The sequence below is a fragment of the Drosophila takahashii genome, chromosome 3R (genome assembly GCF_030179915.1).
Source record: "Drosophila takahashii strain IR98-3 E-12201 chromosome 3R, DtakHiC1v2, whole genome shotgun sequence".
Lineage (NCBI taxonomy): Eukaryota > Metazoa > Arthropoda > Insecta > Diptera > Drosophilidae > Drosophila > Drosophila takahashii.
This window is the reverse complement of record NC_091681.1, coordinates 31,649,319-31,677,292: the sequence shown is the minus strand read 5'-3', so window position 1 is coordinate 31,677,292 and position 27,974 is coordinate 31,649,319. Positions and strand designations below refer to the sequence as shown.

The 27,974-nt window shown below is 41.9% G+C and overlaps 4 protein-coding genes across 4 annotated transcripts; 2 read left to right on the top strand and 2 right to left on the bottom strand.

The window, feature by feature from the left end:
- The first annotated feature begins 33 nt into the window (after positions 1-33).
- Saysd1 (SAYSVFN motif domain containing 1) lies at positions 34-6,535 on the top strand. The gene is made up of 3 exons (XM_017152358.3): positions 34-247; positions 310-496; positions 6,007-6,535. The coding sequence occupies exons 1-3, from the start codon at positions 104-106 to the stop codon at positions 6,207-6,209; spliced, it is 534 nt and encodes a 177-aa protein (XP_017007847.2). The 5' UTR covers positions 34-103; the 3' UTR covers positions 6,210-6,535.
- Positions 6,438-22,751, bottom strand: LOC108064698 (uncharacterized). Its single transcript, XM_044395466.2, has 6 exons — positions 22,364-22,751; positions 10,249-10,612; positions 10,080-10,191; positions 9,890-10,029; positions 8,416-9,616; positions 6,438-8,152 (listed from the first exon to the last, which is right to left on the bottom strand). The coding sequence occupies exons 2-6, from the start codon at positions 10,562-10,564 to the stop codon at positions 7,039-7,041; spliced, it is 2,883 nt and encodes a 960-aa protein (XP_044251401.1). The 5' UTR covers positions 10,565-10,612; positions 22,364-22,751; the 3' UTR covers positions 6,438-7,038.
- On the top strand, positions 12,830-24,815 carry Cad96Ca (tyrosine kinase receptor Cad96Ca). The gene is made up of 11 exons (XM_017149768.3): positions 12,830-12,995; positions 14,110-14,290; positions 16,831-17,096; positions 17,382-18,191; positions 19,743-20,010; positions 20,802-20,890; positions 23,456-23,595; positions 23,655-23,760; positions 23,817-23,956; positions 24,018-24,159; positions 24,214-24,815. The coding sequence occupies exons 2-11, from the start codon at positions 14,155-14,157 to the stop codon at positions 24,436-24,438; spliced, it is 2,322 nt and encodes a 773-aa protein (XP_017005257.2). The 5' UTR covers positions 12,830-12,995; positions 14,110-14,154; the 3' UTR covers positions 24,439-24,815.
- Positions 24,816-26,169: 1,354 nt separating this feature from the next.
- Positions 26,170-26,941, bottom strand: LOC108062891 (uncharacterized). The gene is made up of 2 exons (XM_017149744.2): positions 26,785-26,941; positions 26,170-26,717 (listed from the first exon to the last, which is right to left on the bottom strand). Exons 1-2 carry the CDS (start codon positions 26,939-26,941, stop codon positions 26,170-26,172), a joined length of 705 nt encoding a protein of 234 aa, XP_017005233.2.
- Between the last annotated feature and the right edge of the window lie 1,033 nt (positions 26,942-27,974).

The following is a 27,974-nucleotide window of genomic DNA, read 5'->3' as shown; positions in this document are numbered from 1 at the left end:
ATATCGATAAGATTTCGTGGAGGTATCGCACTATGCCTACCGATATGCTGTTGACACGTCCAGTTTATTTACAATTTTAACGAAATAACATAAATTGCAATTTATGGCTGATTTTCAAGAACAGCTGCGACAATATCGCGTTCAAAAAAGGAGGAAGGAAACGGTTGACAACTTCAAGGACAAATTGCGCAGATTCTGGATGTTGGGGACCGGAGCTAACAAAGATACAACAATAGAGGTACAACAGGTAAGAAAACTATGAAAATGTATCTTTACATTTAATAATATTTATTTGCTTGATATACATAGGTACCCCCTAAAGCGGAAGTTATTTCGGAAAATTCTTTGGATGAGGCTGGGACCTCCAGTGAAAATGAACTGATGCCAGAGGAGAGCCCCTCAAGATCCACAGATCATCATTTCAAGGAAAACAACGGCCTGAAGTACACCCTCTGGGCCGTCTATCTTTTGTTTTGGATAACTCTCTATGTAATAGTGTTACGTCGGCATATTAGTGCCCCAGTCCTGAGAAGGACTTGGGCCGAGGAAGTTGCGTCCTGAGCAGGCACGCTGGCTGCCGGCTAAGCTCGCCGTATTTGGGGTGGGTTCTTTGGAAGCCACTTCCTCTCCAACATAATGAGAATAAATTTATCGTGCCTGAAAAATGGATAGAATTCGTAAGGTCCGTTGGTCTTCTGTCTGCACTGCCCCACAAGCTCAGCTGTAGCTTGATCGTAACACGATCGGGCTGTGTTTCGGCCACATTCCCTCCCCTTCACACGTTCGTGTGCCAAATGGATCGTCGCGGGCCGCGCAATACGATCCCCTAATGTCGCGGTCGTCAGTCAAAAGTTATGTCATTGTTCTTGACCCCTTCTTCCATGTTTACCAGCTCCCCTTTTAATTGGTTTCTACCAAGACATTATTTATAACATTGGCAGTGTTGCCTTCCGCTTTTGAAACTTTGGATCCCATTTTGCTGTTTTGGGTCCTTTACACGGAGTTTATGTGCAACGCGAAACGAGGATTCATGTTCCTGTTTGGAACTTTCCGTCGAACGGATTATTTTGTTCTTTGCGCTCGATTTGTAATAGTACCGGCCGTATCTGAGAATCTGACTGACTTCTCCGTGGAGTTTTAGTTCTTTTATACAGCAGCTGAGCTTTTCTTTTTGCTTCCGGGTTCTTATTTTCGTACCTAAGTGTTCCCATCTAGGTACTCATTTCCCCTTTTTCTAGCTAACTGGCACTCTTTGGATTTAGCTAGCGTCAGCTCTCGGGTTCATATCAGTCTTTCGTTGCTTTGCGGACCGCTATATTTTTCCATTGAATTGCCCAATTATTGCATTATATTGCATTGTGCAAATTTTGGTCTTTCTTTTCTCTTTCGCAACTTTAGAGACTGTGGCTTCTGCTGCCCCCTTTTTGACTCGCTTCCCGCCCTAACAGGCCCTCGTAACAGGCTCGATGTCGTCGATGCGGATTCCGTATGGAACGACCTCGCAAAAAGAATTCTACGACAAGCGGTTACAGGGTGTTTTTTTTTTTCATGTGCCTGAGTCCAGCCCAACGTGTGGCCTCGACCCATACCCTGGGATACAGAGTCTCGTGCTCTATCGACAGAACTAGCCGGGATAATTTTTTGTAAAAACATTTGTGAAAAAAAAAAAAATGGGACTATTGTTTTTTTTTTTTTTCTCTTGGATATTCCATATAATTTAATGATGAAGGTGTTGAAGCTTCTTGTCCTTCCGGTGCTGTCTCTCGTCCTTTTTTTTATCGTCCGGGTTAAAGATGCGTGCGCGAGCCGCCTCATACTCCGTCTTCCGCTGCTGAAAGGATTTATGCGGAGAAATCTGCGCCGGGCTCGCGATCGTGTTCTCTATTGCTTCTGTGTCTCGTTTTTCTGACCGGGCTCCCCTGCGTCCCTGGTCAGACCTTTCGATAAAAAAGGAGCCTGCGTTGAGTGATACGAGTCACTTTTGCCACAGTAATGACACTGGGTGTCATGGAACCGGGCTTGGCATCCTGTCCCCTCTGCTTGGTTGCGATGGCGATAGAAATCGGCCGGCTTGTTGCAAGTGTAACACAAATATGTGTGAAACGGGGATGTGCACTCTCCTCCTGCTTCTGGCCCGCTCCCTCCTGTGAAAACTTTCTTGTTTGTATTTTGCCGGAATGGGTTCGTCCTGCTCGGCTTTTCCGCATTCGCTCCCTGCGGTCGCCGGTCTTTTTGGAACGCCTCAAGTTGGTACTCTTCTGATTCGCTGTCTTCTTCTGACTCGTTGAAAATCTCGTTGACTTGACGCGGACGTGTTCTCTTATCTCTTATCCACTTCTCCAACCGTCTTCCCTTCTTTTTAAACTCTGCTAACGAATCTATTGGAGAAGCCAACATAAATGCTCCGAGTTGGGAGTTCAAATTCTCTTTCAAAATCTCAACCAGATCTGATTCCGGAATTTTCCTTCGCATCTTAAAATGCAGATTGTGCATTGCCGAGATGTAATCGTCCAAACTCTCATTATACCCCTGGTGCCGCTCCACCAGATCTTTGATGGTAACATAATCGTTTTCCGAGGCTGAGAACGCCCTGGTCATTTCTCGTGTCAGCGAAAAGTAGCCGAATTCGTACTCCTCAGCTCTGTCTTCTATCAGCTGCCAATACCACTTTAAGGCGGGGCCTGTGAGTAACACATGAAACTCTCTGAACACCTGTTCCTCCGTGCACCCGTATAAATCCTTCATCCTTTCCACCCGAAACAGAAAACTCTCCACGGACATACCCCTGGCAGTGCCATCAAACTTGAGATTCCACTTGTCGAGTCTGGCGTTTTGATTTCCAGCTGATCGACTAATGAGCTGTGAAACTTCCTGCATACTAGTAGTCTCTCCCCTCTCTCGTTCATTCGGAGTAGTCGGATCCCCTGAAGCCTGTCCAGGATATCTTGGTGGTTCTGATTCTGAACCCATCCCGTCGTGATTCCTATGTCTGGTATCTCGACCATTTGCTGTTGGTTCTCGTCCCCTTGCTAGTTGTGGAGTGGAGCTATTGCCTCCTGATAAGTTTCCGGATCCCTGTGCTTCGCTTACTTCAGCGACTCGCAACTGGAGATTTATCATTTGTGTGTTTAACTCTGTGATCTGCGTTGCGAGTGTTGCCTTTAGTTCGTTGCCTTGTATAATAATGGCTGACATCATCCTCTCCAACCTACTTTCGGAGGTGGAATGACGTGGCCTGGCTCCTGTGTTTGGGAGCATGCTGGACCTTCCTTGCGGTTGGCCTAGCCGGTTTGTAACTCCCCCTACGGCTCCTAATGAGTCGTCCATCCCTGAGTTGTCGTATTCCGCCAGGCTTCCCAAATTATCGAGCTTACTGCTGAAGCTCACCGATTGATTGGGTGCTGAATCCGTTGAGGTGCTGGTGCTCGCTGGTTCCTGATCTCTCCTGGTATCGCTGATTCTTGCCTGACCAGCCTGTCGCGCCGCTAATGTGGATGCCCGTGCCGATCTAGTCAGAGGTAATCTTATCGCGACCTGCTTCCTTTTTCCTGCCATCAATTCTCACTTATATAATCTATTCGTTAGCTCAACTCGTACCTGACCTACCTTACTTTATATTCTCCTACGTTAAGCTCGTGCCGTGGTAATAAGAAACTGACTGGCACGCGCCCTTCAGACGGTCAACCAAACACATAAATATTCAAGAATAAAAATAATTGAGGTAAATCTTCAAATTACCCCAGTGACGGTCAATGACAATGACGACTATATATGTATGTGGACGTATGGGTGTATTTATGCTGACGACACTTCTTTTTATGCATACGCTGTCTTTCAATGGACAACGACTTGGCAAAACAATAAATAAAATTTTAAATCGGGTTTGCTGGTATGATTGGGTATATACGGGTCAAGAAACCGTCCAAAATGAAGCCCCCGAAACTACATAAAAATCCCTAAACAATAGAAATCCATGGATGAATTCAACTGGCCTCCACCGGAGCTACCAGTTCCGTCCATGTCCTACTGATCTCTTCCCAGGACTACAGCCTCCACCGGAGTGCTGATTCCCCGTAGAAGATACTGTCCGAACCCCCTCCCCCCGTCATCGGAAAACAGCTAAGCTCACTCATAGACAGACGAAAAGAGCTTTATTCCAAAACAGACACTAGGAACTGCCTCGCTGCTTCCTCTCTCTCTGGTCTCGAACCTCTCGAGCGACCTGGCATCGCCTAGTACAAACGGATAGCGTCGGCCAGAGAGATATATTTCGTCACCCGCCCTTGTAGTTGTGGTATCCATACAGACTCGAACCTCTCGAGCGACCTGGCATAGCCTAATACAAACGGATAGCGTCGGCTGTATGGATCCGGTCAGTACGCCCCCTCCCCCCTGGTCATGAGAACGCTGATCAGCCACGTAATCGCAACATCCTGACACCGCCAGTTGTTACGCCGCAGCCTTTGCAGCAACTCAGCTTGATCTGGACTCGAACCTCTCGAAAGACCTGGCATAGCCTAGTCAAGCGGATAGCGTCGGCCAAAGGAAGCCCTTGAATTTAAATCCCTACAAAAAAAATAAAAAGTCGGTCTTGCACGTAGTGTTATAATAATATTATAAAAAGGAACACTCATATTTCTCTCCGAACGTCTTAGTAATTTTTGCCATGTTCAAACAAAGGATATCTATGATTTTAAAAAGGAACCAAAGTATAAAGTCATACCTCAATTCTGAGACAATTTTCCTATTGAGAGGCCTTCTCAATTCTGACTGTCGCAGAAGTTGCGGACTTTACATTCTAAACATTTTGCAATCTACCATAAAACAAAACAACAACAACAAAAATGAAGCTAGCATTGATTTAAATTACTTATCTCCCTTGCGTTAACCATAGCGAAATTAAATTTTGGTATTTAGAGATGTGGGTTATACCGAAGGTAGAAGGTACACCAACTCAGACACCATAAGTATCTAAATGGTGGATCCTACAAAAATTCCTTAAAGAATATACCAAAGGTCCTTCGTTGGGCGCCAATTCTGTTACGTCGGCATATTAGTGCCCCAGTCCTGAGAAGGACTTGGGCCGAGGAAGTTGCGTCCTGAGCAGGCACGCTGGCTGCCGGCTAAGCTCGCCGTATTTGGGGTGGGTTCTTTGGAAGCCACTTCCTCTCCAACATAATGAGAATAAATTTATCGTGCCTGAAAAATGGATAGAATTCGTAAGGTCCGTTGGTCTTCTGTCTGCACTGCCCCACAAGCTCAGCTGTAGCTTGATCGTAACACGATCGGGCTGTGTTTCGGCCACATTCCCTCCCCTTCACACGTTCGTGTGCCAAATGGATCGTCGCAGGCCGCGCAATACGATCCCCTAATGTCGCGGTCGTCAGTCAAAAGTTATGTCATTGTTCTTGACCCCTTCTTCCATGTTTACCAGCTCCCCTTTTAATTGGTTTCTACCAAGACATTATTTATAACATTGGCAGTGTTGCCTTCCGCTTTTGAAACTTTGGATCCCATTTTGCTGTTTTGGGTCCTTTACACGGAGTTTATGTGCAACGCGAAACGAGGATTCATGTTCCTGTTTGGAACTTTCCGTCGAACGGATTATTTTGTTCTTTGCGCTCGATTTGTAATAGTACCGGCCGTATCTGAGAATCTGACTGACTTCTCCGTGGAGTTTTAGTTCTTTTATACAGCAGCTGAGCTTTTCTTTTTGCTTCCGGGTTCTTATTTTCGTACCTAAGTGTTCCCATCTAGGTACTCATTTCCCCTTTTTCTAGCTAACTGGCACTCTTTGGATTTAGCTAGCGTCAGCTCTCGGGTTCATATCAGTCTTTCGTTGCTTTGCGGACCGCTATATTTTTCCATTGAATTGCCCAATTATTGCATTATATTGCATTGTGCAAATTTTGGTCTTTCTTTTCTCTTTCGCAACTTTAGAGACTGTGGCTTCTGCTGCCCCCTTTTTGACTCGCTTCCCGCCCTAACAGGCCCTCGTAACAATAGCCATAAAACTAAGTTTTGGATTAGTTTTCCTTATGTTCTCCGCACTTTTTGGCATCTATTTTAATACCCGAACGGATCCAAAGAAGGGGAACGAGATGAGCGCCTATAGTGTTTTCAACAAAAATTGTGAAAGTATAGACGGCACCTTGAAGGCCGAGCAATTCGAACGAGAAATTCGCTATGGATCAGGAAGTGTACGATAGTAACGTCTAAGAGATCCCTCAATAACTGTAATATAGGCAATATAAAAAAATATTAACATACAAACCCATTTATTGTAATTGTTTGGCTGTAATAGAACAATCTTCAAGGTATCTCAAGATGTGTTACCATTAATAGTTTTCCATTTACTACCCAAGAAAAATTTAAATAATGTAAATGTGCAATTCTAAGGTTGTATCTTTTTTATTGGTAAAGTATAAATTCATTAATTCAAACGTTTTCCGCAACAAAACACAAATTGAAGTCTCGAATTTTGTATATCAATTTCTTCAATATCCAATATCAATAAATTGATTATTTTAAATAAGTGCAGACGATATTTTAGATTAGGTCCTATTTATTAGCTAATCTTACAGTCTGCGATTTATCTAACAACAAGTATTTATGTATATACACTATAAGTTATGGGATACATTCATTACATTTAATAAGGCTGTTGAAATAGTTTCTAGAAAGTTTATGTTTTTAGGTCTTAGTGCATAGATTTTCATGGCAAAGGATAGGTAAACGAACATCATAACGATTGAGTAACTGTATCCATCTATTTATCCGTGCATCCATTTAGTGAACATTCAGTGCTCAGTTGATCAATTCCGCGATCTCTTTAGTTTAGCAACTACATCTATGAGTATTGTTATGTACAAACTAAAATAGGGTTTTTATTCTACCGTACTAGTTAAGGTCCTGTAACGTTGTTGTTTCCCTGGGTTAGCGAGGGAAAGCTATCGAGTCACCTATTTCCACTCACATGTGGAACTCCTGATCCTGAGCCAGCAGGAGCTCCCTGGCGTGGGAACTGTACGCCGCGTGCTAGCACTTCGGCAGGAAGGACTTTCTGGAGGGCAGCAGGCAGAGGATGCTCAGCGCCATCACCATGTGCCAGATGGAGTGGACAATGTGGTAATTTTGCTTGGTCTGCAGGAAGGCATAGCACACCAGGCCGGCGACCACGAGGGTCAGACCGAAGGGCAGCCACACCGAGAGGTATCTTCGCGAGGGGAATAGCTTCCTTGACTTGGCACATCTCAGTCCCCAGCTGGTCGAGATCAGGCAGATCCCCGTTAGAGCCGGGGCCAGGAATACCCACAAGCTCTGCTTATTCAGCTCCGTTCCAAAGGCCAACAGAATGGCTCCAAACATATGCAGCAGAGAGACAAACTCCGAACGGACATGAGCCATGGCCACCAGGGTCACCCAGATGCTCAGCAGGCCGCAGTAGAAGTCGCAGAACTGCAGCACCCCGATCTTCACCAGGCAGAAGCTGTACTCATCCTCGCCAGCGTCGCAGGCGTGGTAGAAAATCGAGAAGAACATGGCGAAGAAGTAGATGACGCCCTCGGTGTAGTAGCGCCTCTTGACCGCCATGTAGATGCTCGGGAAGAAGAGCAGGTTGCTCAGCGTCAGCAGCAGGGTGGCCATCAGAATGGACATGTTGGTGGGCACCTGCGAGTCCTCCGTGCAATCCCATCCGCGATAGCCCTTCGAGCAGACGCATGTGGAGAATACGAATCCGCCGGACATGTAGTGATAGCACCGCCCAAAGCGTCCACATCTCCCCGCCACACAGGGACTGGAGGACACCGAAAAGACCACCGAGGTATTGCAGTTCTCCACCGCCACATGCTGCTCCATGGCCGCCTTGTGGTGCTCGACGAAGAGCCGCGTCATCTGCTTGGAATTGCTGCTGCACTTGTCGTCCATAATGCACTCCTTCACCTTTAGCGTCTCGGTTTCGTTCATTGCCTCCAGGCAATCCGGTGATTTCAAACAGTCTGTGTAGCGGGGTACAGATTCGGCACAGTCACATGGGGAACGCATATCCCCCAACATGTCCTGGTGCTTCCTGATAAACTCCTTCACGCTCTCCATGATGGACACTCGAGCGGTTCCGGATCCGTGACAGAACAAGCCCATGGTCACATACCTGCGAGAAGAATGGTATAATAATTAATTATTCTAGTATATCCTTCAAAACTGTATTTCTTTCCCTGTCCGTATCTTTGTCCGTATCTCTGTCCGTGTCCCTGTTCGTTTCTTTGTCGGTATCTCTGTTCGTATTTCTGTCCGTATCTCTGTCCGTTACTCTATCCGTACCTTTCTCCGTAACTCTGTCCATATCTCTGTTTATATCTCTGTCCGTATCTCTGTCCGTAAATTCTGGAATATTATCCTATACTACTTTCTCACCATCGTCCGCTCTCGGGGAAGGGTACGTGGACCAGGCCCATGTTCTCCGTGTGGTTCACAATAATGGAGGCCTGCTTCAGCCGCTGTCCGTAGCGACACTTGTCCGGATATTCCGGCTCGCCTGGCTCACCCAGCTGCATGCAGACGACAATCTGCATGCTCTGGTTGCTGGATGTTTTGATGGCGGGCACTACCTCCTCCTTGGGATCCCCGATCAGCCGCTCGGCCAGGATACCGCCCAGATCCGGTGACTGAGTGGGCGGGCTCAACCGCAAACTGGCGCGATGCGACTCCTTCATGGAAATGGCGAAGGTTAAGGTCCCACCGATGTCCGAAACTTCGCCCAGGTCAAAGGAAAATCCAGAATGGGTTTTGGCCGTGAGATTGAGTGTTTCGGGCACCGTGCCATTGACGTCCGGCCGCAGATCGTAGTCGAACATAAAGAATTCGCGGTACGTCTGCCGTAGCAGCGAGTAAAAGTTCATTTGACGGAATTTGGTGGGTTCCCAGGGATTCGGAGTGGAACTGTTGGAGGTGTTCGTAAGACTCTTTGGTTTCTCCGCCAGGCTAACCGGCTCTTCGGCTATGTAATCAATTTGCAAAGCATACGATAAACTATGATTGCTGCTTTCGACTGGTATTTCCGATTCATCCGCCCCGTTGACAAAGGTCAACAGGGCATAGTGCCAGGCATTTGGCTGCACGCCGAACGGAATAGAGATTTCCGTCGTCTGGTTTGGCCGGATGATGGTCCCATGGCCATGGCTCTGATCCGTAGTACCGCCCATTGGGTATCCATTGGCCCGCACATGGAAGCCCACCGCCGGACAGTCGTCGCAGACTTGGTCGAATGTTATCCGGACCGTGGCATCGCCTATATCGTCTGGCACATAGAATCTGTAAATGATTTCATTGTTTGCGGTCGGTGTGCTGTTGTGGTTTTCCGTGATATTCTGAAATTGAGCAGCTTTCGATTCGACAACAGCTGTTGTTGTCCTCTGTTGCTGCTTGGGCGGAATGGAGCGCAGGAGTCTGGATGCTCCCTCCTTGATATTGGTTCCATTAACTCCACTGGGCTCGGAGCCCAGAACATGACTAGTTAGATTGTCCTGATGCTCCTGGCCATTGTTTATGATAATCGGACGGAATCGGGACACGGACATCTCGGCGGACAACAGTGTGTCACATGAGGCTGTGAGTCCTGCAAAAAAAAATTAAATTCATAAATATTCATGGGTCTAAACACAAAGCCAAAATAATCCCAATCGGTATTTTTGCATATATATGTATATGTATATATGCAAAAGGTTTTTATCTCTGGGGGTAACAAAGTCCAATTTGGCAAATATCTTTTGTTTTTATCATGCTGGGGTGTCGAACAAATATTTGCATACTTTTTGAAATAAATAAATAATATTCTGTGTATCAAAATATGACTTTAAAAACCATAAATTGAGCCTAAAAGTTTCTTTACCTTGTTGTTCAATGCGGTCATTATTGGGATCTGACCAACTCACAAAAGCCACTGCAAACCAGTTGCCTATGTGAGGACCCTCTATGGTGATACGCTGCTGCTGTTCATCGGATAAGAACTGCAGATTATATACCTTGAATCTGTAGGAAATATTGTGATTATAATTATTACCATCCTAAATTTCACTTACCTCTGATCCGTGGTAAAGAAGTTCTTGGGAAAGGTTATATTTTCGGGACTTATCACTGGGTAACTGCTCGCCTTCAGATGCAGCGTGACATCCTTGGGCTTGCACTTTCGTTCTGAAAAAAAACAATTAGTTACAAAGTGTATTCCCAATTTATATAAACTATACTAACGAAAGGCACTTTTGGGATCCTCGAAAGCTTTGAATGTGAAGTAAGCTGTTCGGGAATCGGGTGGAACATCGAAATGCAGGATGGAGACATCCTTGTAGGATGTGTACTTGAGCAGTGAGTTTGAGGGCAGTCGCACAACCAGCTCCTGATCCTCTGGCAATTTCATTTCCTCAATCGGCACATACTTTGTGTATTCATCTGAGGGATTTTGCAGCACAGGAACACTTGAGTCCACCATCAATCGCTGGTCGATTAGCAGTAACATGAACACCACCAGAGGACTGCAGTTGGGACGATGTGTCAGTCTCTGAATCATCCTGACCGGCGTAACTCTATCTATATCCTTTACGAGTAATAGTAACTCCTGGAAATAAATGAAACGAAATTAAAATTAAATGAGTTTCGTGTATGTATGATTTAAAGACACCATTATGTTAAAACTTTCGATTGGGTAATTTGTTTTTATTTCGCGTGCCATTTGCAGGGGCAAGCTGGCTCAACTAGATTGCGCTATAAGCCGTATAGGGGCCATGGTTTTGAGCACAAACACACGAAATGCTGGGCCTACGGATGAGCATAAATGTACATATTCCCACACCAAAAGTTTTTGGCACAAGTACGGCAGACATAAAGGCTTTTTGTATGCTGGTGCAAGTAAATTGCACCGTTTGCAAAAATGCCGAATTCCGGCCCATTTATGTGGCGCGACCAAAAACCAATGGGTGTGTGTGTAAAGTCGGAGCTGTGGAAGTTGTCCGGCAAAAAGCGAAATAAAAAAGTTCTGCACTCGATGCGGTGACGCTGGGCCTGAACTGTGCATTGTTGGCTAACACCTACTATAATTTATGGCCGACTTGTAGCCCCGGAAGACTCAAAAGCTATCTCGACCAGACTGTTGGATGCGTTGGATTAAAGAGCGGGGTTTACCTCTTATTCACAAAGAATTGATATTCCACCTCATAATATATGAAATAAAAATATATCAAACTTAAGTTTGATTTACTCAGTAGAACCTGTTGCAGTTTCAAGCACAAAATAATATTTATTTACATTCAACTTTTTATGCACTAAACGAGCACAAAATGCGGCCGAATTTATATATTGTTTATGAGGTATATGGTTCTATAATATATACATATGTGGGTTTCAGAGAGCTTTTAATTAGCAAACGTATGAGTTTTCAGCCAGAGAGACGCGACACATCTGACGCCTCTGGGTTTTTTGTTTATAGAATTCGTGTTTGACCTAAAGTCTTATCAGTGCCACTCAATTTTCTTATCGAATCATTGTAGAAACATGTATGAGCGCTTATCAGCTTGGCTACGAGCTCACTCATTGTATGAGGCTATGACGATTTATTATAGCACAATTTATATTTCTATTCCATTTAAATGCATTTCAATTGAGAGCCATTTTTATAGGGGGTGAATATGAAACAATAGCACACACAACCGTTCAACTTTTCGCTCTAATATTTAGTGAGTCATTCCTGCCGAATGACGTTCAATTTTTTAATCATTAATTAAGTTGATAAGATCTTGATATATTAATATTGAAAATATTATGTTTGGCCGAGAAATTACCGAAACACTCGACTCTGCCGGTCAGCAATAGACTGAAAGCATGAGCTCAGCTTACCTGCTTTGCTTTTGTTTATATTACTCGCAGAATGCAGGTTTCGAAATGGCCAAGACTTGTGAATGAGTCTTGGGAGAGGTTTTATACTTTTTTGGCTAACACTGGTCCGCGGGGAAAATCCGCGTGACGCATTCAAGTTTACGATGCATTTGGGTAAATAAATAAGTATGCTTCGCTTGGCACTTAGGTAAATAAACTGTCGCGGAAAAGCTTCGTTTCGACTTGTTTTGGAAATTCCTTGCCGTTGTCATTGGCGACGCTGCTACTGCAATCGACCGCTGATATTGGATAGTCGTAAAACAGATAACGGCTTTGATTAAATGGCTCGGGGCACAAAGCTCCATTGTTTCTGGGAAAATGGGGGAAATCCCAGAGCAAAAGCGTAATGAGCTTGGGGTAAGGGTTTAGTAAAACTATAAAAGATAAGACCTGAGTTTAATGAATAATATTTTGAAAGTAAATAATAAAAAAAAATGTTATTTGAATTTTATAATAGTTTACACATGTTTTCGCTATGTTAATTATTATAAAAATTTTAAATTAAAATACTTACTCAATGTAAATGTGTTTATAAAATAAATGTTATACACCAATTCAACAAACACCCAACTCGTTCAAATCCACATTAAAGACGCTAATTATTCTTATCAAGAGTCGACTATGTGTCTTATTTGAGTAAAAATACAGAATGAACTGGCACTGGTTACTGATAACTAAATTAAATTGAATCTGTGAATCCACAAAACATAATTCTTTGGGCGAGAGATAATTTGAGAGCGGGTTGAGAGAGGGTTTTTGAGAGATACGATCCACAAGAGAGCAAGTTCAAGTTCGTTTCCTACGGCTACTAAACAAGTTTTTCGTTTTCGAGAGAGCGGAGAGCAGACAATTCGGGGGATCGTATGGGGCTAAGTCTTTGGGACTGGGCTGGGGCACAAGCTATAGCCTCAGTTGTCAGTCCGCCGAGTGGTTAAACGCATCGCCGTTCGAGTCCCGCTTTGGGATCGCCCCATACGCAACCCGTGAAAGTTTGTGGATACCAGTTTCAGTGGCTTTGTGTACAATCTATATATGTGAAATTCAGCGCAAAATCCCACCCTAAAATAAAAGTAATAATAGCTGGAAATGAAAATCAAATTTAAACAATGTGCCAAGCGGTGACTCATTGTTACCAAAAAGAGATGCGTGTGAATTTGTTAATTAGCATATTGGAGTGGCCTCTTTCGCTGGCTTAAAGTCGATATATTTATATAATTCAATTATCAGCTAGTGTTTCGTGGTGCCATTCTAAAGTGCAAACACGCCTCAAACCGGAGTTTTGTTTGCTTTCAAAGCGTCCTTATAAATTATTTAAATTATTTAAATACACAAAAGACGACACATTGCCAAGCATTCCCATTCCCTCTCTCTTTCGCCCCAATCCATCCGTCTCTTTCCGTGCGATCTTAAACTATGCGAGAGTGTACATATACAATTGCGGTCAAAATGGTAAAAGAACATAGCTACAAAAATAAACTATAAAATTAAATATGACTTCTGGACGGCCAAATAATTCTTCCCCAATTTGTTGATTGGTTCGGAAATAACTTAATATCAAAAAAAAAAAATATGACTTCTAACATTTTTGTTACCTGGTCGCTTTTTAAAGACTTTTAATATTTTAAAGATTGTAAAATAAATATAAAATATGAAATAAATGTCTGCCCCGTCTACTAAAATTATTAGAAAAACCATTTAAATGCTTGATAACTTGTATTTATTTTTTCAAAACATGAGTTAGCACTTCTATTATCTTGACCGCTGCTGTTCATATATTGGGGCTGTGCTCGGTTGCCCAGTTTGTTTTGCTATTGCGCCATGCACCCGATGCCGTATACGTCAAAAAGAGAAATCGCCGACCCGCTTCATGACGCGCAGCGTCTTAAGTTATATTTTCTTTTAGTTGAGAGCGTGTGATGTGTGCCCTTCACTCAAAAATATATATTTCAACACTCATATCCTGGTTCATTGCAACCAGTTGGAAGCGGCAGAGTGTTTTTAATATTTCCGGGATATAACAAGTGTCTGTCTCCTTTTAGTTAATTTAATAAAACACATTCCTACGCTGGAATCTGCAGGATCCGGACTTTGTGAACTCCCACGCACATACATATATGTTATTCGATTTTATTTCACCCAGAGTAAACAGCCGTTTTTAATTAAAATTTCATCACCTTGTCTCAGTCCTCGGACATCTGGCAGGCTGCCGCTTAGGCGGTTGATTGCGCAATGGTTTATCACCATCACAACCACGAAAGTCGGATAATACACTGCAGAAAACAATTACTTTCCTGGCGCCGGAGGAGCTTGCTGTTAACCATTTTTGTGGTGACAGCCACAGCGGTTTCACTGATTTCACAAGAAGGTAAGTTATTATTTTCCCTCATGAGCTTTAATAAATAATATTTAAACGGATCCATATTTATAGAGTCAATCTTTAATCAAAATATTTCTATCATGTTGACACTAAGCCCTTAAGCATGCCTATCTTTCTTATCCATATCCCATCCACCAATTAGAAAATATCATTAGGTAAATATGAGGGTACCGGGTCAATAGTCTCTGCCTATCTTGATGACAAAACAAGTTAATGACCACAACACCGATGCGTAATTGGTACCCAAAACAATGCGAATCGCTCTTGAAGTCCCACAATGGTCCACTTGTCCCCGTGGGCGAGAAAAACAAATGGATCCAAATCCGAGCTCCAGTACATTTAGCCTTGACCGTGAATGTTTCACCAGCTTCGTAGATGTAGATGTCATTCCATCGAAGGCGTTTAATTCCCAGTGTTTTGAACTGTTTATTCGACTAATGGACCGGAAATAAGTTGCGATTGTTTATAGCCAAAATAAAATCCAATCGATCTCTTGAGTTTTAAATTAGATAGATTTAAGATAGATAAATGAAAAGAAATTTATTTAGAATTTTATTATAGTTTATCTGTCGGCAATGAATTAATATAATCGATACCGCTATCAATCAAATATGTTCTGTGAGATAAATATATCCTTCATTATGAAGCACTCTATATAATTAATCATTGTTAAAAGCACTATCAACAGTTAAATAAATACTTGGTTACCATCTTTATTAGTACCGATATGAAAATTGATTGAGCATTTTGTAAATATGGTATTTATAAAGTGCAAATAAAACTAAATCTTTAAAGCACTAAATTAGAACCTAGATGTGAAATGAAAATTTTTTAAACTCGTCAAATGAACCCCAGAAAAATTTAAGTAGATAATTTATAAAACTCCTTATTAATATGGCTGTCAGGCTGAAATTCTCATTCACGCACATGCCTCATCAGCATATTGTGCAATATTTAAGTGAAACGGAACATTTCGCCGAGCATCGTAATATATAACGCAGTCGTGAATATCTGGATGTGGATGGGCTTACACGCGGACCAAGTTAAGTCCCCAACGAGAGCGTGTTTCATCCGAGACCTCAGACCTGTTTGGCCACGCAATCCGCAGCGCCAAAAACATTCTGCTCACTTAAGCCATGCCGTCAGACACGCTGCTCTTGGCCAAAAAAATAAGAAAATAAGAAAATACTCTCCTTTAGCCGTTCTCCGGGCCACAGACATATCGACCATATAGCCATATATCACGTATACGTATTCGTTACATGTGTGCGCATTTGTATCTGAAGGTCGAGAAGAGATATGTACAAGTGCAAACAGCAAACAACCCAAGCAACCGGTTATCACGTCACGTCGCTTAGGTCCATTGAATGATGCTTATGGCTGACTTATGTTATAGAGCGCAAAGAAATCAACTGAATATGCGAATATTTCACGGACATTCTCGGTGGACAATGAACCGATATTGATATTGAGCTATTCGTTAGGAAAACTATTTTTCCCCAGATGTTGCAATCTGGCCTCCTCCCAAATACCAAAAAAGTGGTTGCCTTTGTCTGCCTTTGGCAATTGTTCAAATCACTGGCTCCTAAGTGGGAGACATCCGGGTCAATAGCTGGCACTCGGAATATCTGAATGAACTTGGCTGCCAACTGTTGTTGGCTTGGCCCATAGAAATGCAGGCAAAGTCGTCGTCGCCTTAACCAATTAATCGCTCTGTCGTCATGGGTTTCGACGGCTTTAACTGGATTTAATAAGCGGTTGCATTGAGATTACAAAACAAGTTAATCTCTTCACACACTCGCGCCATTTTGCCAGTGATATCACGTTTTTGTCTCGCGGTTTTTTGAGTGGAAAAAACAGATTAGAGAATCGGAATTAGGGCACAATTGCTTAAACACACAAATTTTATTACCTCTAATTGTTACTTTAGTTGTACAATTATACAAAAGGGTGTTAAAAGATTAAGTGAAAAACCTTAGAGCTTAAAAAGTAACGGAAAGAACTAAATGCCCCAACAAACAAGTCTCCCAAAAAAAAATAATTAATAATTCTTTTTACTTTAGAATCATTAAGAAGTGGTTGTAAATAGCGTTTATCAGTGGGAAAAACAGAACGGGAAGGTAATAATATTATTATAAATGATTAATTGCTTAAACACCTAATTATACAAAAGTGTTTTTAGATAAATTAAAAAGCCTTAGAGCTTCAATAGTAATGGGAAAAATTCAATCAAATTCTAGGTAAATAGTTCTTTCCTGCTTTATATAAGTCATTAATAATAATGTTTAAAAAAAAATCGTATACAAAGAATTGTTGTTACATATAGAAACTTTAAGAAGCTCGTTTTAAAATGTATAATGAAATGAAATAAATGATGGGATTTCGTTGCATTGAATGAACACTTTTCAAAAACCGGTACTGTAACATCCGAGAATCTGTCTTAGTACAAAATAACCTGTTGTTAATGGACCTGCTATAAGACTGCATTTTAAGCCATTAATTCTTAATTCATGTATTTCAACTTACAGCCGAGGCCCACGATCAGAATGCTCCGCCGATTCTCTATGTTCGCGAGCGCAATTGGCGAATTTCGGAGACCGAGAAAGTCGGTCAGATAATAGATCGAGTGCGGGCAGAGGATCCGGATGGCGATGACCTGATATTTGGCATCGAACCTCGATTTAGCCTGCCACCGGGAAGTGGTGGAAAAGACGCTAGTTCAACGAAAACGATACCCTTTCAAATTGATCGGGAAACGGGAGTAGTCACTCTCAACGAAAGTTTGGCGGGAAGGGTGAGTACACTCAGAAAATGAATCGCCCTGAATTTTAGAAAATCGCCTATGGATTTGCTTCACTGGCGATTTTTTTCTTTAAAATAAAAAAATTTTCTACTGGTAAAGAAAATTTTCTTCCAATTAATCAAAATTCATTAAATTCAAGAAATATTCCAGAAATATAGAAAAAAATCGCCAGTAAAGCAAATCCATAGGCGATTTTCTAAAATTTTTTTTTTGAGTGTAAAATAAAAGATATCATATATGCTATTTTTTTTACAATAAATTTCCCTCTCTTCCCAGGCCGGTGAGAATTTTCTCATCTATATAACTGTCACCGATGGCCTTTATACGGCGAAAAATGAGGTTTTCATCAATATCTTGGGCGAGCGGGAGAACAGCTCGGGCTACCGACCGCAGACATCGATTTCGAACGTGGTGTCGCAGTTTCTGCCGCGTTTCGACCAGCTGCCCGGTGTTCAGTCCATCCGGAATGGCCTGCCAAATAGCCGGCCAGGTGGGGGTGGTGGTCTATATCCACCGGTGCCGCAGAACAATATATTCGGTCAGCCGTCATTCGGTAACTTTTACCCACCGCCACCGCCGAATATTGGTGCGAATGAAAGTGCCGAGGAGGAGGAAGATGGGGTGACCACCACCACCACCACAACAGCCGTCAGAAGCAGCTCCACCACCACGCCGAAGAGTCGCACCAAACTGACGCCGATAACTGCCAATAATTCGACGAGGGTCGAGCAAATCCCCACGGAGAAGGAGACTACACCGAGTTATAACAACAACACCAGCTCCAACATCAGTCCCATTTTCTCACTCAAGTCCGGGACAATTCCGATTGTGGTCACTGTTGGCGGCTTTTTTGCCGCCATCGCCGTGCTGCTGGCGTACTTGTGCCGCCGACGGTTGTGTGCCATCAGCAGGACCCTCAAGAAGTCCAAGGAGAAGGAGGAGCTGGCCAAGAAGTCCAATCAGAGCCAACTGAGCAGCACGCTGACCGACGACAGCCGCAACTCGATGGTCATGCAGCAGTGGCAGGGCCCCGTGGCCTTCGCCAATCGCTATGTTCCCTGGGAGCGGGATCAGCAGCTGGGCATTGTGAGTGGAATAGCACTAATTTTGAAGGACACTCCTGTAACCACTAATCTCCCAGTGGGTTTTCGTCAAGCTGGGCACATAAATCTTGTAGGGAAGTCTTGGATCTTGGGATTTTCTTATCAGATTGGCAAAATTTTATATTAGGTATCTAAGATAAATGAAGAAATTTATTATGGGGAATTATAGACATTTAGATTAGGAAAGCTGAATTTACTGAACACAAGTTTTAATATCTGAATATATTTTGGGGATTTTAGGGATTTCCTTATTAGATTGGTAAAAGTATAATTTACAATAATTGGCTTTAATGATTTTTTATTATTATTATTATCCTGGCTATGTGAAAAAAGCCTCTGTGGTTTCTTTAGAATTAAATTTTTAGGAGGAAATTATAATTTTAAATATTTTAAATGTTCTTATTAGATTGGGAAAACTTAATATTCTGAACGAAAGTTTCCCTAACTTTTTATTATCACTTTTTTAGTTTATTCAACATAAATATGTTATTATTATTATCATTTTAAGACAATTGCATTTAGTCCGGTTGGTTTTCGAAAAGGTTTACTTTTTGTTAGAAAAATATTAGGCACAAAGGGCATTATAAAATAAAAGCTTTAATCTAAGCATCGAAATAGAAGCCCTAGTAATCGTGAATTCATATCTCAGGTCCTTTTGAAGTGATTGCATAAAATTAGTGAGCGATGCACAAAAGCTTATGCAAATATCGATCGATTTCCAGCCCCCTCACCGTCACCCCCTTCGTTTTGGGAGTGATTGAGGCTTAGAGCCCGGAGTCCCTAATCGACAGCTACTCGAGCAGAGATTTCAACCTCAGTTGGCTCACTCAACGCCTCCGCAGAGCCGTTCTGTTCATCTCGTCCTGCGACCTGCGTCCTGCGTCCTTTGGTCCTGTCACCCACACAGCAGCGGCCACAGAGCACAGCGGCAGTGTAATTGACAGGAAAAAGTAGCTCAATGCAGCTGCATGCGAGGGCTTAGAGCCTGACTGCCTGACTGCCGGGAATGTCCTTTCATTCGATTCCCATTTATTGACAGCGAATGCCAAAACCCCGCGTCATCAGCATCGCATCCAACGTAACCAATCCGCGCGTAAAAATTTGACATTCAATGGTGCTGACAGGCGGGTTTTTTCAATTCCGAATTGCGTACTTTGTTATGACAATGAATTTTATTAGTTGAATAAATTAGGTAATTTATTTTGACATAAAAAGGAAAATACAATTTGGGTTTTTGTAGTTAAATGAAATTTATTTTTGCTACCTCAACAAATTTTCTGCATTTAATTTTTCATGCTATTTTGAAATGTGTCGCTCTGCACAGATTTTATGTCAATCCAAGTTTATCCAGGATTTCTTTCCCGTCACCCATTTAAACATAATGACAACCAAAAGGGGAACACAACTAATCAATGTATTTTATCTTGTATTTCTGAATCCTGAAACCTGAAATTCCGACACAAATATCAACATCGATGGCATTTTCGTTTCCTTGGACGCTGCTGCCAACTACCAACAATGCTGTCGCTCAAAGGCAACATCGCAGTTATCAACAGGTGTCACAAACGGTGGCGAGTCCTCCGGAGTCGGAGTGTCCAGTGGTCCTGGGACAGGTGAGCCGGGATCTCCTGGCTGCCTGGCAGGTGGAGCCGGAAGTCCTGGTGCAGCGGAAAATGGTTTTGCCAACGGAGAGGCCAACGGCGACCGCTGGGAATTCCCCAGGTACCGATTGAAGTTCTTCAATATATTGGGCGAAGGCGCCTTCGGACAAGTTTGGCGCTGCGAGGCCACCAACATAAATGGTAAGTTTTAATTGAATAAGGAAAGTATTAACTGAATAGCGAACATCGACTATGGAAAGTTTTATTGAACAGGAATAACTTATAGCCATTGGGACAGATTAGATTAGGTTTAATATATTTTATTATTATATAATATTATATCTTATAGATTGCAGATATATAAGAAGATCAATATTATTGATAAAAGTGTGATATAAGTATCATATTCTATTATATCCAGGAAATCTATTATCCACAGAGGTTTTGATTATTACCTTAAATTTATTTCACTTAAATATCATATTTCATTTTAAAGTTGCAACAACTTCAGAAATGTTAGGACTTTAAATCGGGGAATTGCATAATTTCAACAGAGTAATTTCATCAATTTCGACATGATGCTGCCGAAAGGTATTAAAAATGGAGCAGATTGTGCATTCAATCAGCGGAGTTCCACAAAGCTACTGGCTCATGCAATCCGGCAGTTGTTGCCCCATATTCAAGTACTCAGGTGGTGCAAAATTGTGCATGTGGGTTGGAGGGATGCCCATCCGCTAGCCACCATCCACCCACTCGATATACCACATTCCAGTGCTCCATAGAGAGCTCTCTTTTTTATGAGCACGTAGAATGGACATACAAAACGAAAGGCAAGTGATTTTTGGATTTATGTAAAGGCACAAAAATAGCCGAGGTCCAAATTGAAAACTATGAATATAGAAAGAGAGTCTAAGCTTTGTATGTCCTTAAGGTTTTTATTATAATAGTTACATATCATCTTTAAATATTAATATTTATATGCTTATTTACAGACACCGAAGGCATTACAACGGTGGCCGTGAAGACACTCAAGGAAAGCGCCACCGAAGTGGATCGCAAGGACCTCTTATCCGAATTGGAGGTAAGCCGATTGGGAAATCACACAATTCTTGTGAATTAGCATTTACAATTTCTTTAAGTCATCCGTAAAGGGTATGCAAAATACCGACAAAATCGTTACATCTAAAAGTTGGCCAAAGTATCTCGCCTGCCTTTTCCTCTGTCACTTTTCATTCAATTGGTTTGCAGTTGCCTTTCCCGCCCAAAAAATAAAAAAAAGAGAAAAAAGAAGGGAAAACATCCTGACAGACTCGCTAACTCGACGACTGAAAACTGGGAACTGAAAACTGGGAGGGCTGCTGCTGGGCAAATCTTGCGAGTTGGTTTTTCTGGTTAGATGAAAAAGTTTTGTAAATTGAAAATTAACGATGCTGAAAAGTTTTGAAAGAATTCCTTTCCTGCTCCTTCGGCGGCTGCAGCAGGATTCCCCTTGAGTTTGGATTTAATGTTTGCCTTTTTAATGAAAGCGTAAAGGAGTCTACTTATGTGTCTCTCCAGGAAGTTTTCAAAATGTTACGAGTGCGTTCTAGGTAAACTCAAGAAAGTCTTTCACTTATTTTTATAATAATTTCTCCTAAGTGGTGGGTAGTTTTCGGGAGAATGCTTCCCTATTTTAGCCCAACTTTTGCCTGATTTCTTGACCACTCTGTGAGTGAAGACTGTAAAAGTCTCCGTCATTAGCAATTGTCAAAAAGTCCATCCTCCATTGGAGAGTTTTCTAATTTAAAGTTTTTCTTTTCCCTCACCCTCCACTCTCCACTTTTCTTGTCCCTTAGTTTACTCTACTTATTGTTTACTAATTAGCTTTGTTTCGTGCACTTTGAACTTCAAAGGACAAAGGTAATCGTGTTAAAAACTTATTTCCCCAATGAAATTTAAAGCCATTTGCCTGGAAACTATGTGAAATGCAATTTGAATATGGGCTAAATGGCAATTCCAATATTGTCGAGTCTTATTGCATATTTATGTTCGCCAAAAATACTGCGACAAAATTATTAATTTATGCCCTTGTAAGTATCCCGGTGTCAGACGTGCATATTTAATGAGCTTACACACATACCATATATATAGTATGTGAGAACTCCGAAAAATCCAGTCGGTTGGGTGGCTTAAAAAACAAAAAGTGCGATGTAAACACATATATTGTGTAAATCAAATTGCGCTGAGCAGCACAATTGTCCGTAATCAGAGGGCTAAAAATATATATGTTCATTCCGTGGGCGAATCAATAAATTTGCATTGCAGTTGCATTGGTGGATGCATTTATGGTCCTTTAATGGCATCAACACTTGCAGTTGCCATTTGCATACTGGCCAGGCTTGACAATCGAAGTGACAATGTATTTATTTAGCACAAGGACTAAATGGATATTTTCCCCCGCCTTTCGAACCAATTATCTTCCCCTAATGATAGTGACACAAGCGAGCTAGGGCCATATTCCATTTTCCGTATCGATTAGCATTCACATACTATACACTTGGTTGCATTATATTACCTATGATTTGGCCGTTGTAGAAAAGTCGATGGCTAGCTAATGAGTTCAGCATTTGGGGGCACTGAGGAGCATTTATTCAAAGCACACACACAAAACAGACATGGCACACAATACACAACACACACAGAACAGAGGAACTGTTTTGACAGCAGTTGCGGGCTGTAAACACGAGGAAAGGACCCGCAGCCTTGCAAAAATACGAGAAAGAAGCGCCTCTACAGGATACCAAATACAATCCGAACTGTGCGCTCCGACGCCTTGAAACAAACTGATTCCTGTTGCTGTTCCTGCCACCAAAAACACAAAAAAAAAAACACTGACAAACCGCAGCATCCTCTCGCCTGGAGGGCAACTATCGTACTTATACCTCTCGGAACCCCGAAACCTTTGAATCCCCCATCTCACCGACCTGCGCACTGGAACTTTCGGAGTTCGAGACCTATTCGGCCTGGCCTTGCCCCCTGTAATCAGAATCTGACTCTGACTCTGGACTATGACTATGAATCTAAAGCTGAAAAGGAAGCTGAATCCAAGGAGCCACTCTAGGGTTGCCCTCGTCGTCGTCGTGTGGGTCGCGTCCTTCATCATTAAAGTCGCATTTGGTTTCGGTCGTCCTGTTCTGTTCCTGCAACGGCAGCATTGTACGGCGACGGCAGTATATCATGTTCTGCGGATTACCATTACCAACCCAGAAACGAGAATAATTGCACTTTAATTTTAGAACAATGAAAAATTATGAATGGCCCTCGGCTAGGTTCCCAGACTCATTCCTCAAGTTTCCCTCGCATTTTGCCTTTTGTAACGGCGGCAGTGGCGTTGGAGACCTGGAAAATTACCGGGCTCGGTTGCTCAAAAGTTTTGGATTTAAATAGTGGGGTGGGAGGATTAGAGGCAGGACCGAGTTATTAACTGCAATGAATTGCGGCTACTTGGGCAGATCTGATGGTCCAATAAATAATAACCGGGTTTCTTAAGATAAAAAGGGCTCATTAGTGGCAGCTATTAAAATAATAATAAGACAATCTCACTCGTTAATTAAATAAACAGCTAGATTACGACATTTATTAACCAAATTATTCTTAATATTTATAGGTAATGAAATCTCTGGAACCCCATATCAACGTGGTTCGTTTGCTGGGCTGCTGCACGGATAAAGATCCCACTTTTGTAATACTGGAGTACGTGAATAGGGGAAAATTGCAAACGTATTTACGCAGCTCCCGCGCCGAAAGGTAGGCAATATATTATTATTTAAAAATAGTTACTATTAACAACCTTATATTGATCTTAGACACTATGGAAATACGCACGGAAAGTCAAATATTCTGACTTCCTGCGACCTAACATCCTTCATGTATCAAGTAGCCAAGGGCATGGACTACTTAACATCTCGAGGGGTATGATATAATATGATATATGATATGATATACTGATAATATCTCCTTTTTTCCAGATTATTCATCGGGATTTGGCTGCTCGCAATATTCTTATAACCGAAGATCACACATGCAAAGTGGCTGACTTTGGATTCGCAAGAGATGTAATTACATCGAAGATTTACGAAAGGAAGAGCGAGGGCAAGCTGCCAATAAGGTAGTTTATAGATTTTTAAAACCACTATGAGCAATAATATTTAATATTTAATATTTTCCAGATGGATGGCAACCGAGTCGCTGTACGACAATATATTCTCCGTTAAATCGGATATCTGGAGCTTCGGCATACTGATGTGGGAAATTGTTACTCTGGGATCTACGCCTTACCCGGGAATTTCTGCAGCAGATGTTATGCGGAAGGTTAGTACAATTTTATAATGGTTAAAAAATAACTAAAAAAATGGCTTTTCATAGGTAAGAGATGGCTATCGTTTGGAGAAGCCCGAGCACTGTCGTCGGGAACTATACAATATAATGTATTACTGCTGGTCGCACGATCCCCAAGAGCGTCCTCTGTTCGCGGAAATAATCCAGATGCTGGACAAACTTCTCCACACCGAAATGGATTACATTGAACTGGAGCGCTTTCCCGATCACAACTATTATAATATCGTTAGTCTTAGTGGTGAAAAACTGTAGGGCCGCTTTTCTTATGCACTGAACATGAACCTGAAACCCCATCAGCTTTATTACCTCCAAAAAAGACTATGGGATGGCCCACTAAGATAATAGAGAGAGAGGTTATACTGCCATTACGAATCACACTGTATCTTCCTGGATATCAGATAAGTCTAAATACCAAATGGTTTAGCATTCATGAGAGAATCGTATGCATTAAATTAAAAAGGCAATTGTAATTCCTCTTAAATTGTAAGATAATTGCACCGTTCACGTTTTATTTATTTGATTTGTATTATGTACTTTAATTTATCAACCGTGTATAGAGTTATGAATGTAATTTATATTATTGTTAAACTAAAAATAAAACTCAAAATAAATACCCAAAAATTTGGAAACTTTTCCTTGTGTACCCTAATGCTCAGGACATAACTCAGGCAAATCTTTGACCCATAGTTATTTACGTTAACTGTGATGGAAGGCTGTGACAGACTTTTTGCCGTAGCAAACTTTGCAGCAGCTTTGGCAAACAGAGTACGTGCATAAATGATGCCAATGGCGTCAAAAGCTGGCGTTGCTGATACCTATAAGTCTTACTACGTGACGTGCATTTTAAAATTTTGCATACCCGTATTAAATATATCGATTTCACCACACTGCAGTAGGAAACTATGATGATTTTTTAACTTTTTTAAAGATGCTGAGAAAGCATTTCTGAGATATTTAACGAAATCCCTTTTATTTACACCGAAAGTTATTTGTGAAAAGAAAACGCAACAAGTGGGATGTGCACATTAAAGGGATTATTTGGTTTGGCACTTTGGGCTGAGGAAGTTAATAGGGTTTAAGGAGCTTTACAAAATTGCCTTGCTAAGTACGTAAACTGCGATTGGCAACAAGTTATATTTATCTTTGAATGAGGATTGTATTTATTACCGAGTAAGAACAGCAACAGACTAATTGTGGGTTCGCATGTGTACGGCTTTTATATCCTTTAAGAATTCATCGTACAACACGGCGCATGAGTGCGCTCTTCTGGAGCACGTGTTTATGTTGTTGGTAGCAGAAATAAACTATTGTGGAGCCATATGTCCCCCCATTAAAGAAATATTTGTTGTCATGCTGCGAAAGAGAGAAGAAACGTAAGAATCAGCTGTTTTATATAATCGTAATCGTTTTTTGTAGTTTCATAACAAGAAAGAGACAGTAAAAAAAATATAAGTATAATAATATAGTGAAAGGCCAGGACATATTTTCTAAAATATTTATCCTTCAAAAAGATGTAAAATATTTAAAATGAGAATATTTATGAATACAAAATCTATTTACCATTTTCGTTACTAAGAAAAAGCTTTTTGTACTGAGAGGACATGCGCAGATAAGGATAAGTTAAGAGCTTGAAAGCGCATATGCTCCACATCATATTGGACTCCGAAATTGAAGACTCCAAATAGTCATAATAATAAACCAATTTTGTATAAATTCATATATTAACTTCTTAGTTGCTTTATTTATAATTTTCATTTTGAAAAAAATGTTAAAGTTATGTTGAACAAATAATATTTAGTATAATTTTATAATATAATAATATTATTAAATATACAACAAATCGTGGTAATAGATATTGTTTGAATTAAAGCGCGCTTCTGGCATATATAACTACTTTAACCTAAAGATGAGTCCAATGCCAGCATATGAACCTCTATTGCACAGCCCTTTCACCTTCTTTATAGGATATAAATATTATCGGATTTAAATATAATCATCGTTGTCTGGGCCGCGCAATTTGGTTTCTTCGTTCTCTCGCTCCCACTCGTTCATCTTGGCCTGCATTATCAGATCCTGGAAGGATCCGTACTCAGAATTCTGCCTCGTCTTGGCCGTCAGTCCCACGTCGCCCACGTCGTCGTAGAAATTATCAGAGTCGTAATCGGTATCCCGGGCCATATCCAAATCGGGATAATCGTGCTCCTCGGCGTTCCTGGCAATGCCGTGCTTCAGATAGAACGAGTTCAGCAGGCTCTCGATCTTCCACGATGGCATATCGGAGACCATCTTCACGGCGATCTTGCGGCGCGGCCTTTTGAGTTCCTTTTGGGGCCTATCAGCCAGCTCGAAGTTGAGAGAGGTCTTTAGCATCCGCTTGGAGGCGGTGAGTTTTTTGAGAATAGATCTGTAGAGCCCGAGGAACTGATCGGGTTGTTTTTTGGCCTTGGGCAGAGCTTTTGGGTTCTCCAGAATAAAGCGATTGAGCAGCTCCTTGGTGCCCTGTTGATCCTTTTGCGACTTCAGGAGTTCAACTAAAGAAAAAGAAATTCAAAGTTAATAAATGTTTCAAAGGGTTATAGTATTTATGCAATAACTTACCTTTTTCTTGGCTTAGTCCGAGTGTGTTCTTGAAGACTCCCCAATCGTCCTTGGAGGCAGTCTTAGCAGGATTCTTCTCCACGTTCTTGATGTACATGGCCAGGCAGCTTTGCTGGATGACAGCCAGCAGCAGAATGATAGCTTTTCCCAACTGCATCTTGAATATATATCTTCCTTTAGTTCGATGTGCTTCGTTCGGAGTGTCGAGTGAATGTGATGTCCTTAGCCTCGCAGGACTGCCTCTTATATACTCAGATCCTTTCGCGACTGCTGATCCGCGTTAATTGACATAACCGCACATCAGCGTTGCGTGGCTGCGATAATCAGACAAAGGCTGCACAAGGCGCTTGACACTCGAGACATCCGGGGCGCCTGGGCAAGGACTACGAGGACTACAAGGAGTCAAGACAGGACGACATGTGCGCTTGATTGAACGCCGCGCTGCTCTTTGTTTTTCTAGGGAACACTTAGCGCGAGCCGCGCGGCAATTAAACGGCAAACTGAGTGCAAATACAGAAAAATTAGTGCTTACGCATCTTGCCCCAGACGCCGAAGAATCCAGGTAGCGAGTCCTGGCCGCAGGACGAGGCGACTGCTGATGAGGAGGAATGTGGGAATCAAAGTGCGTAATTGAGTCGCTTAAAAGCGCCAAATGGTTTCGGTTTCATGAATGTACCGATGCCGATGTTATTGCACCAGGTAGACGCTCGCCTTTCAAATGCGAAAGGAAGTACAAATAAATCCTAGCGCCAGCCATAAACGGATCAACTGCGCCGATCGCCCATCGACGATCGCCCATCGCCGATCTCAATCCGCTGCTCTTTCTCCTGGCCGCTCCTGCTCGACAAGTTTTTCGCTAATTATTCCTGAATGCGGGTTTTATTGACGCAATATAAATAATGCAAATGCAATTTGCGGTGCATGCCGACAAGGGGGTTGGTCCTTAAAAAATGTCCCACCACTGCCATCTGCGGATGACAGGCCTCGCGTATCGAATGTCGGACGGCTAATTATGTAATGTTTAGTTATTTATTTATAACTTACTAATTGCAAATACTTGCTAACAGCCAGGTCAATTAGTATAAATAATCCAAACAATTACAATTCCACAAAATGTGCTGTAGAGGGAGATTTATTTTGTATTTTTTATATTTAATAATAATTGAAATTGAAGAAGAAAAGACCTGCTG

Excerpts from the sequence above, each read along its gene's own strand:
- Saysd1 (XM_017152358.3), top strand. The coding sequence starts at position 104 with ATGGCTGATTTTCAAGAACAGCTGCGACAATATCGCGTTCAAAAAAGG. Across the intron at positions 248-309 it reads CAACAATAGAGGTACAACAG|GTACCCCCTAAAGCGGAAGT; the intron begins GTAAGAAAACTA and ends TGATATACATAG. Across the intron at positions 497-6,006 it reads GATAACTCTCTATGTAATAG|CCATAAAACTAAGTTTTGGA; the intron begins TGTTACGTCGGC and ends TCGTAACAATAG.
- LOC108064698 (XM_044395466.2), bottom strand. The coding sequence starts at position 10,564 with ATGATTCAGAGACTGACACATCGTCCCAACTGCAGTCCTCTGGTGGTG. Across the intron at positions 9,617-9,889 it reads TGACCGCATTGAACAACAAG|GACTCACAGCCTCATGTGAC; the intron begins GTAAAGAAACTT and ends TTTTTTTTGCAG. Across the intron at positions 8,153-8,415 it reads TTCCCCGAGAGCGGACGATG|GTATGTGACCATGGGCTTGT; the intron begins GTGAGAAAGTAG and ends TTCTTCTCGCAG.
- Cad96Ca (XM_017149768.3), top strand. The coding sequence starts at position 14,155 with ATGGTTTATCACCATCACAACCACGAAAGTCGGATAATACACTGCAGA. Across the intron at positions 18,192-19,742 it reads GGGATCAGCAGCTGGGCATT|GCAACATCGCAGTTATCAAC; the intron begins GTGAGTGGAATA and ends TGTCGCTCAAAG. Across the intron at positions 23,596-23,654 it reads CGCAGCTCCCGCGCCGAAAG|ACACTATGGAAATACGCACG; the intron begins GTAGGCAATATA and ends TATTGATCTTAG.
- LOC108062891 (XM_017149744.2), bottom strand. The coding sequence starts at position 26,941 with ATGCAGTTGGGAAAAGCTATCATTCTGCTGCTGGCTGTCATCCAGCAA. Across the intron at positions 26,718-26,784 it reads CGGACTAAGCCAAGAAAAAG|TTGAACTCCTGAAGTCGCAA; the intron begins GTAAGTTATTGC and ends CTTTTTCTTTAG.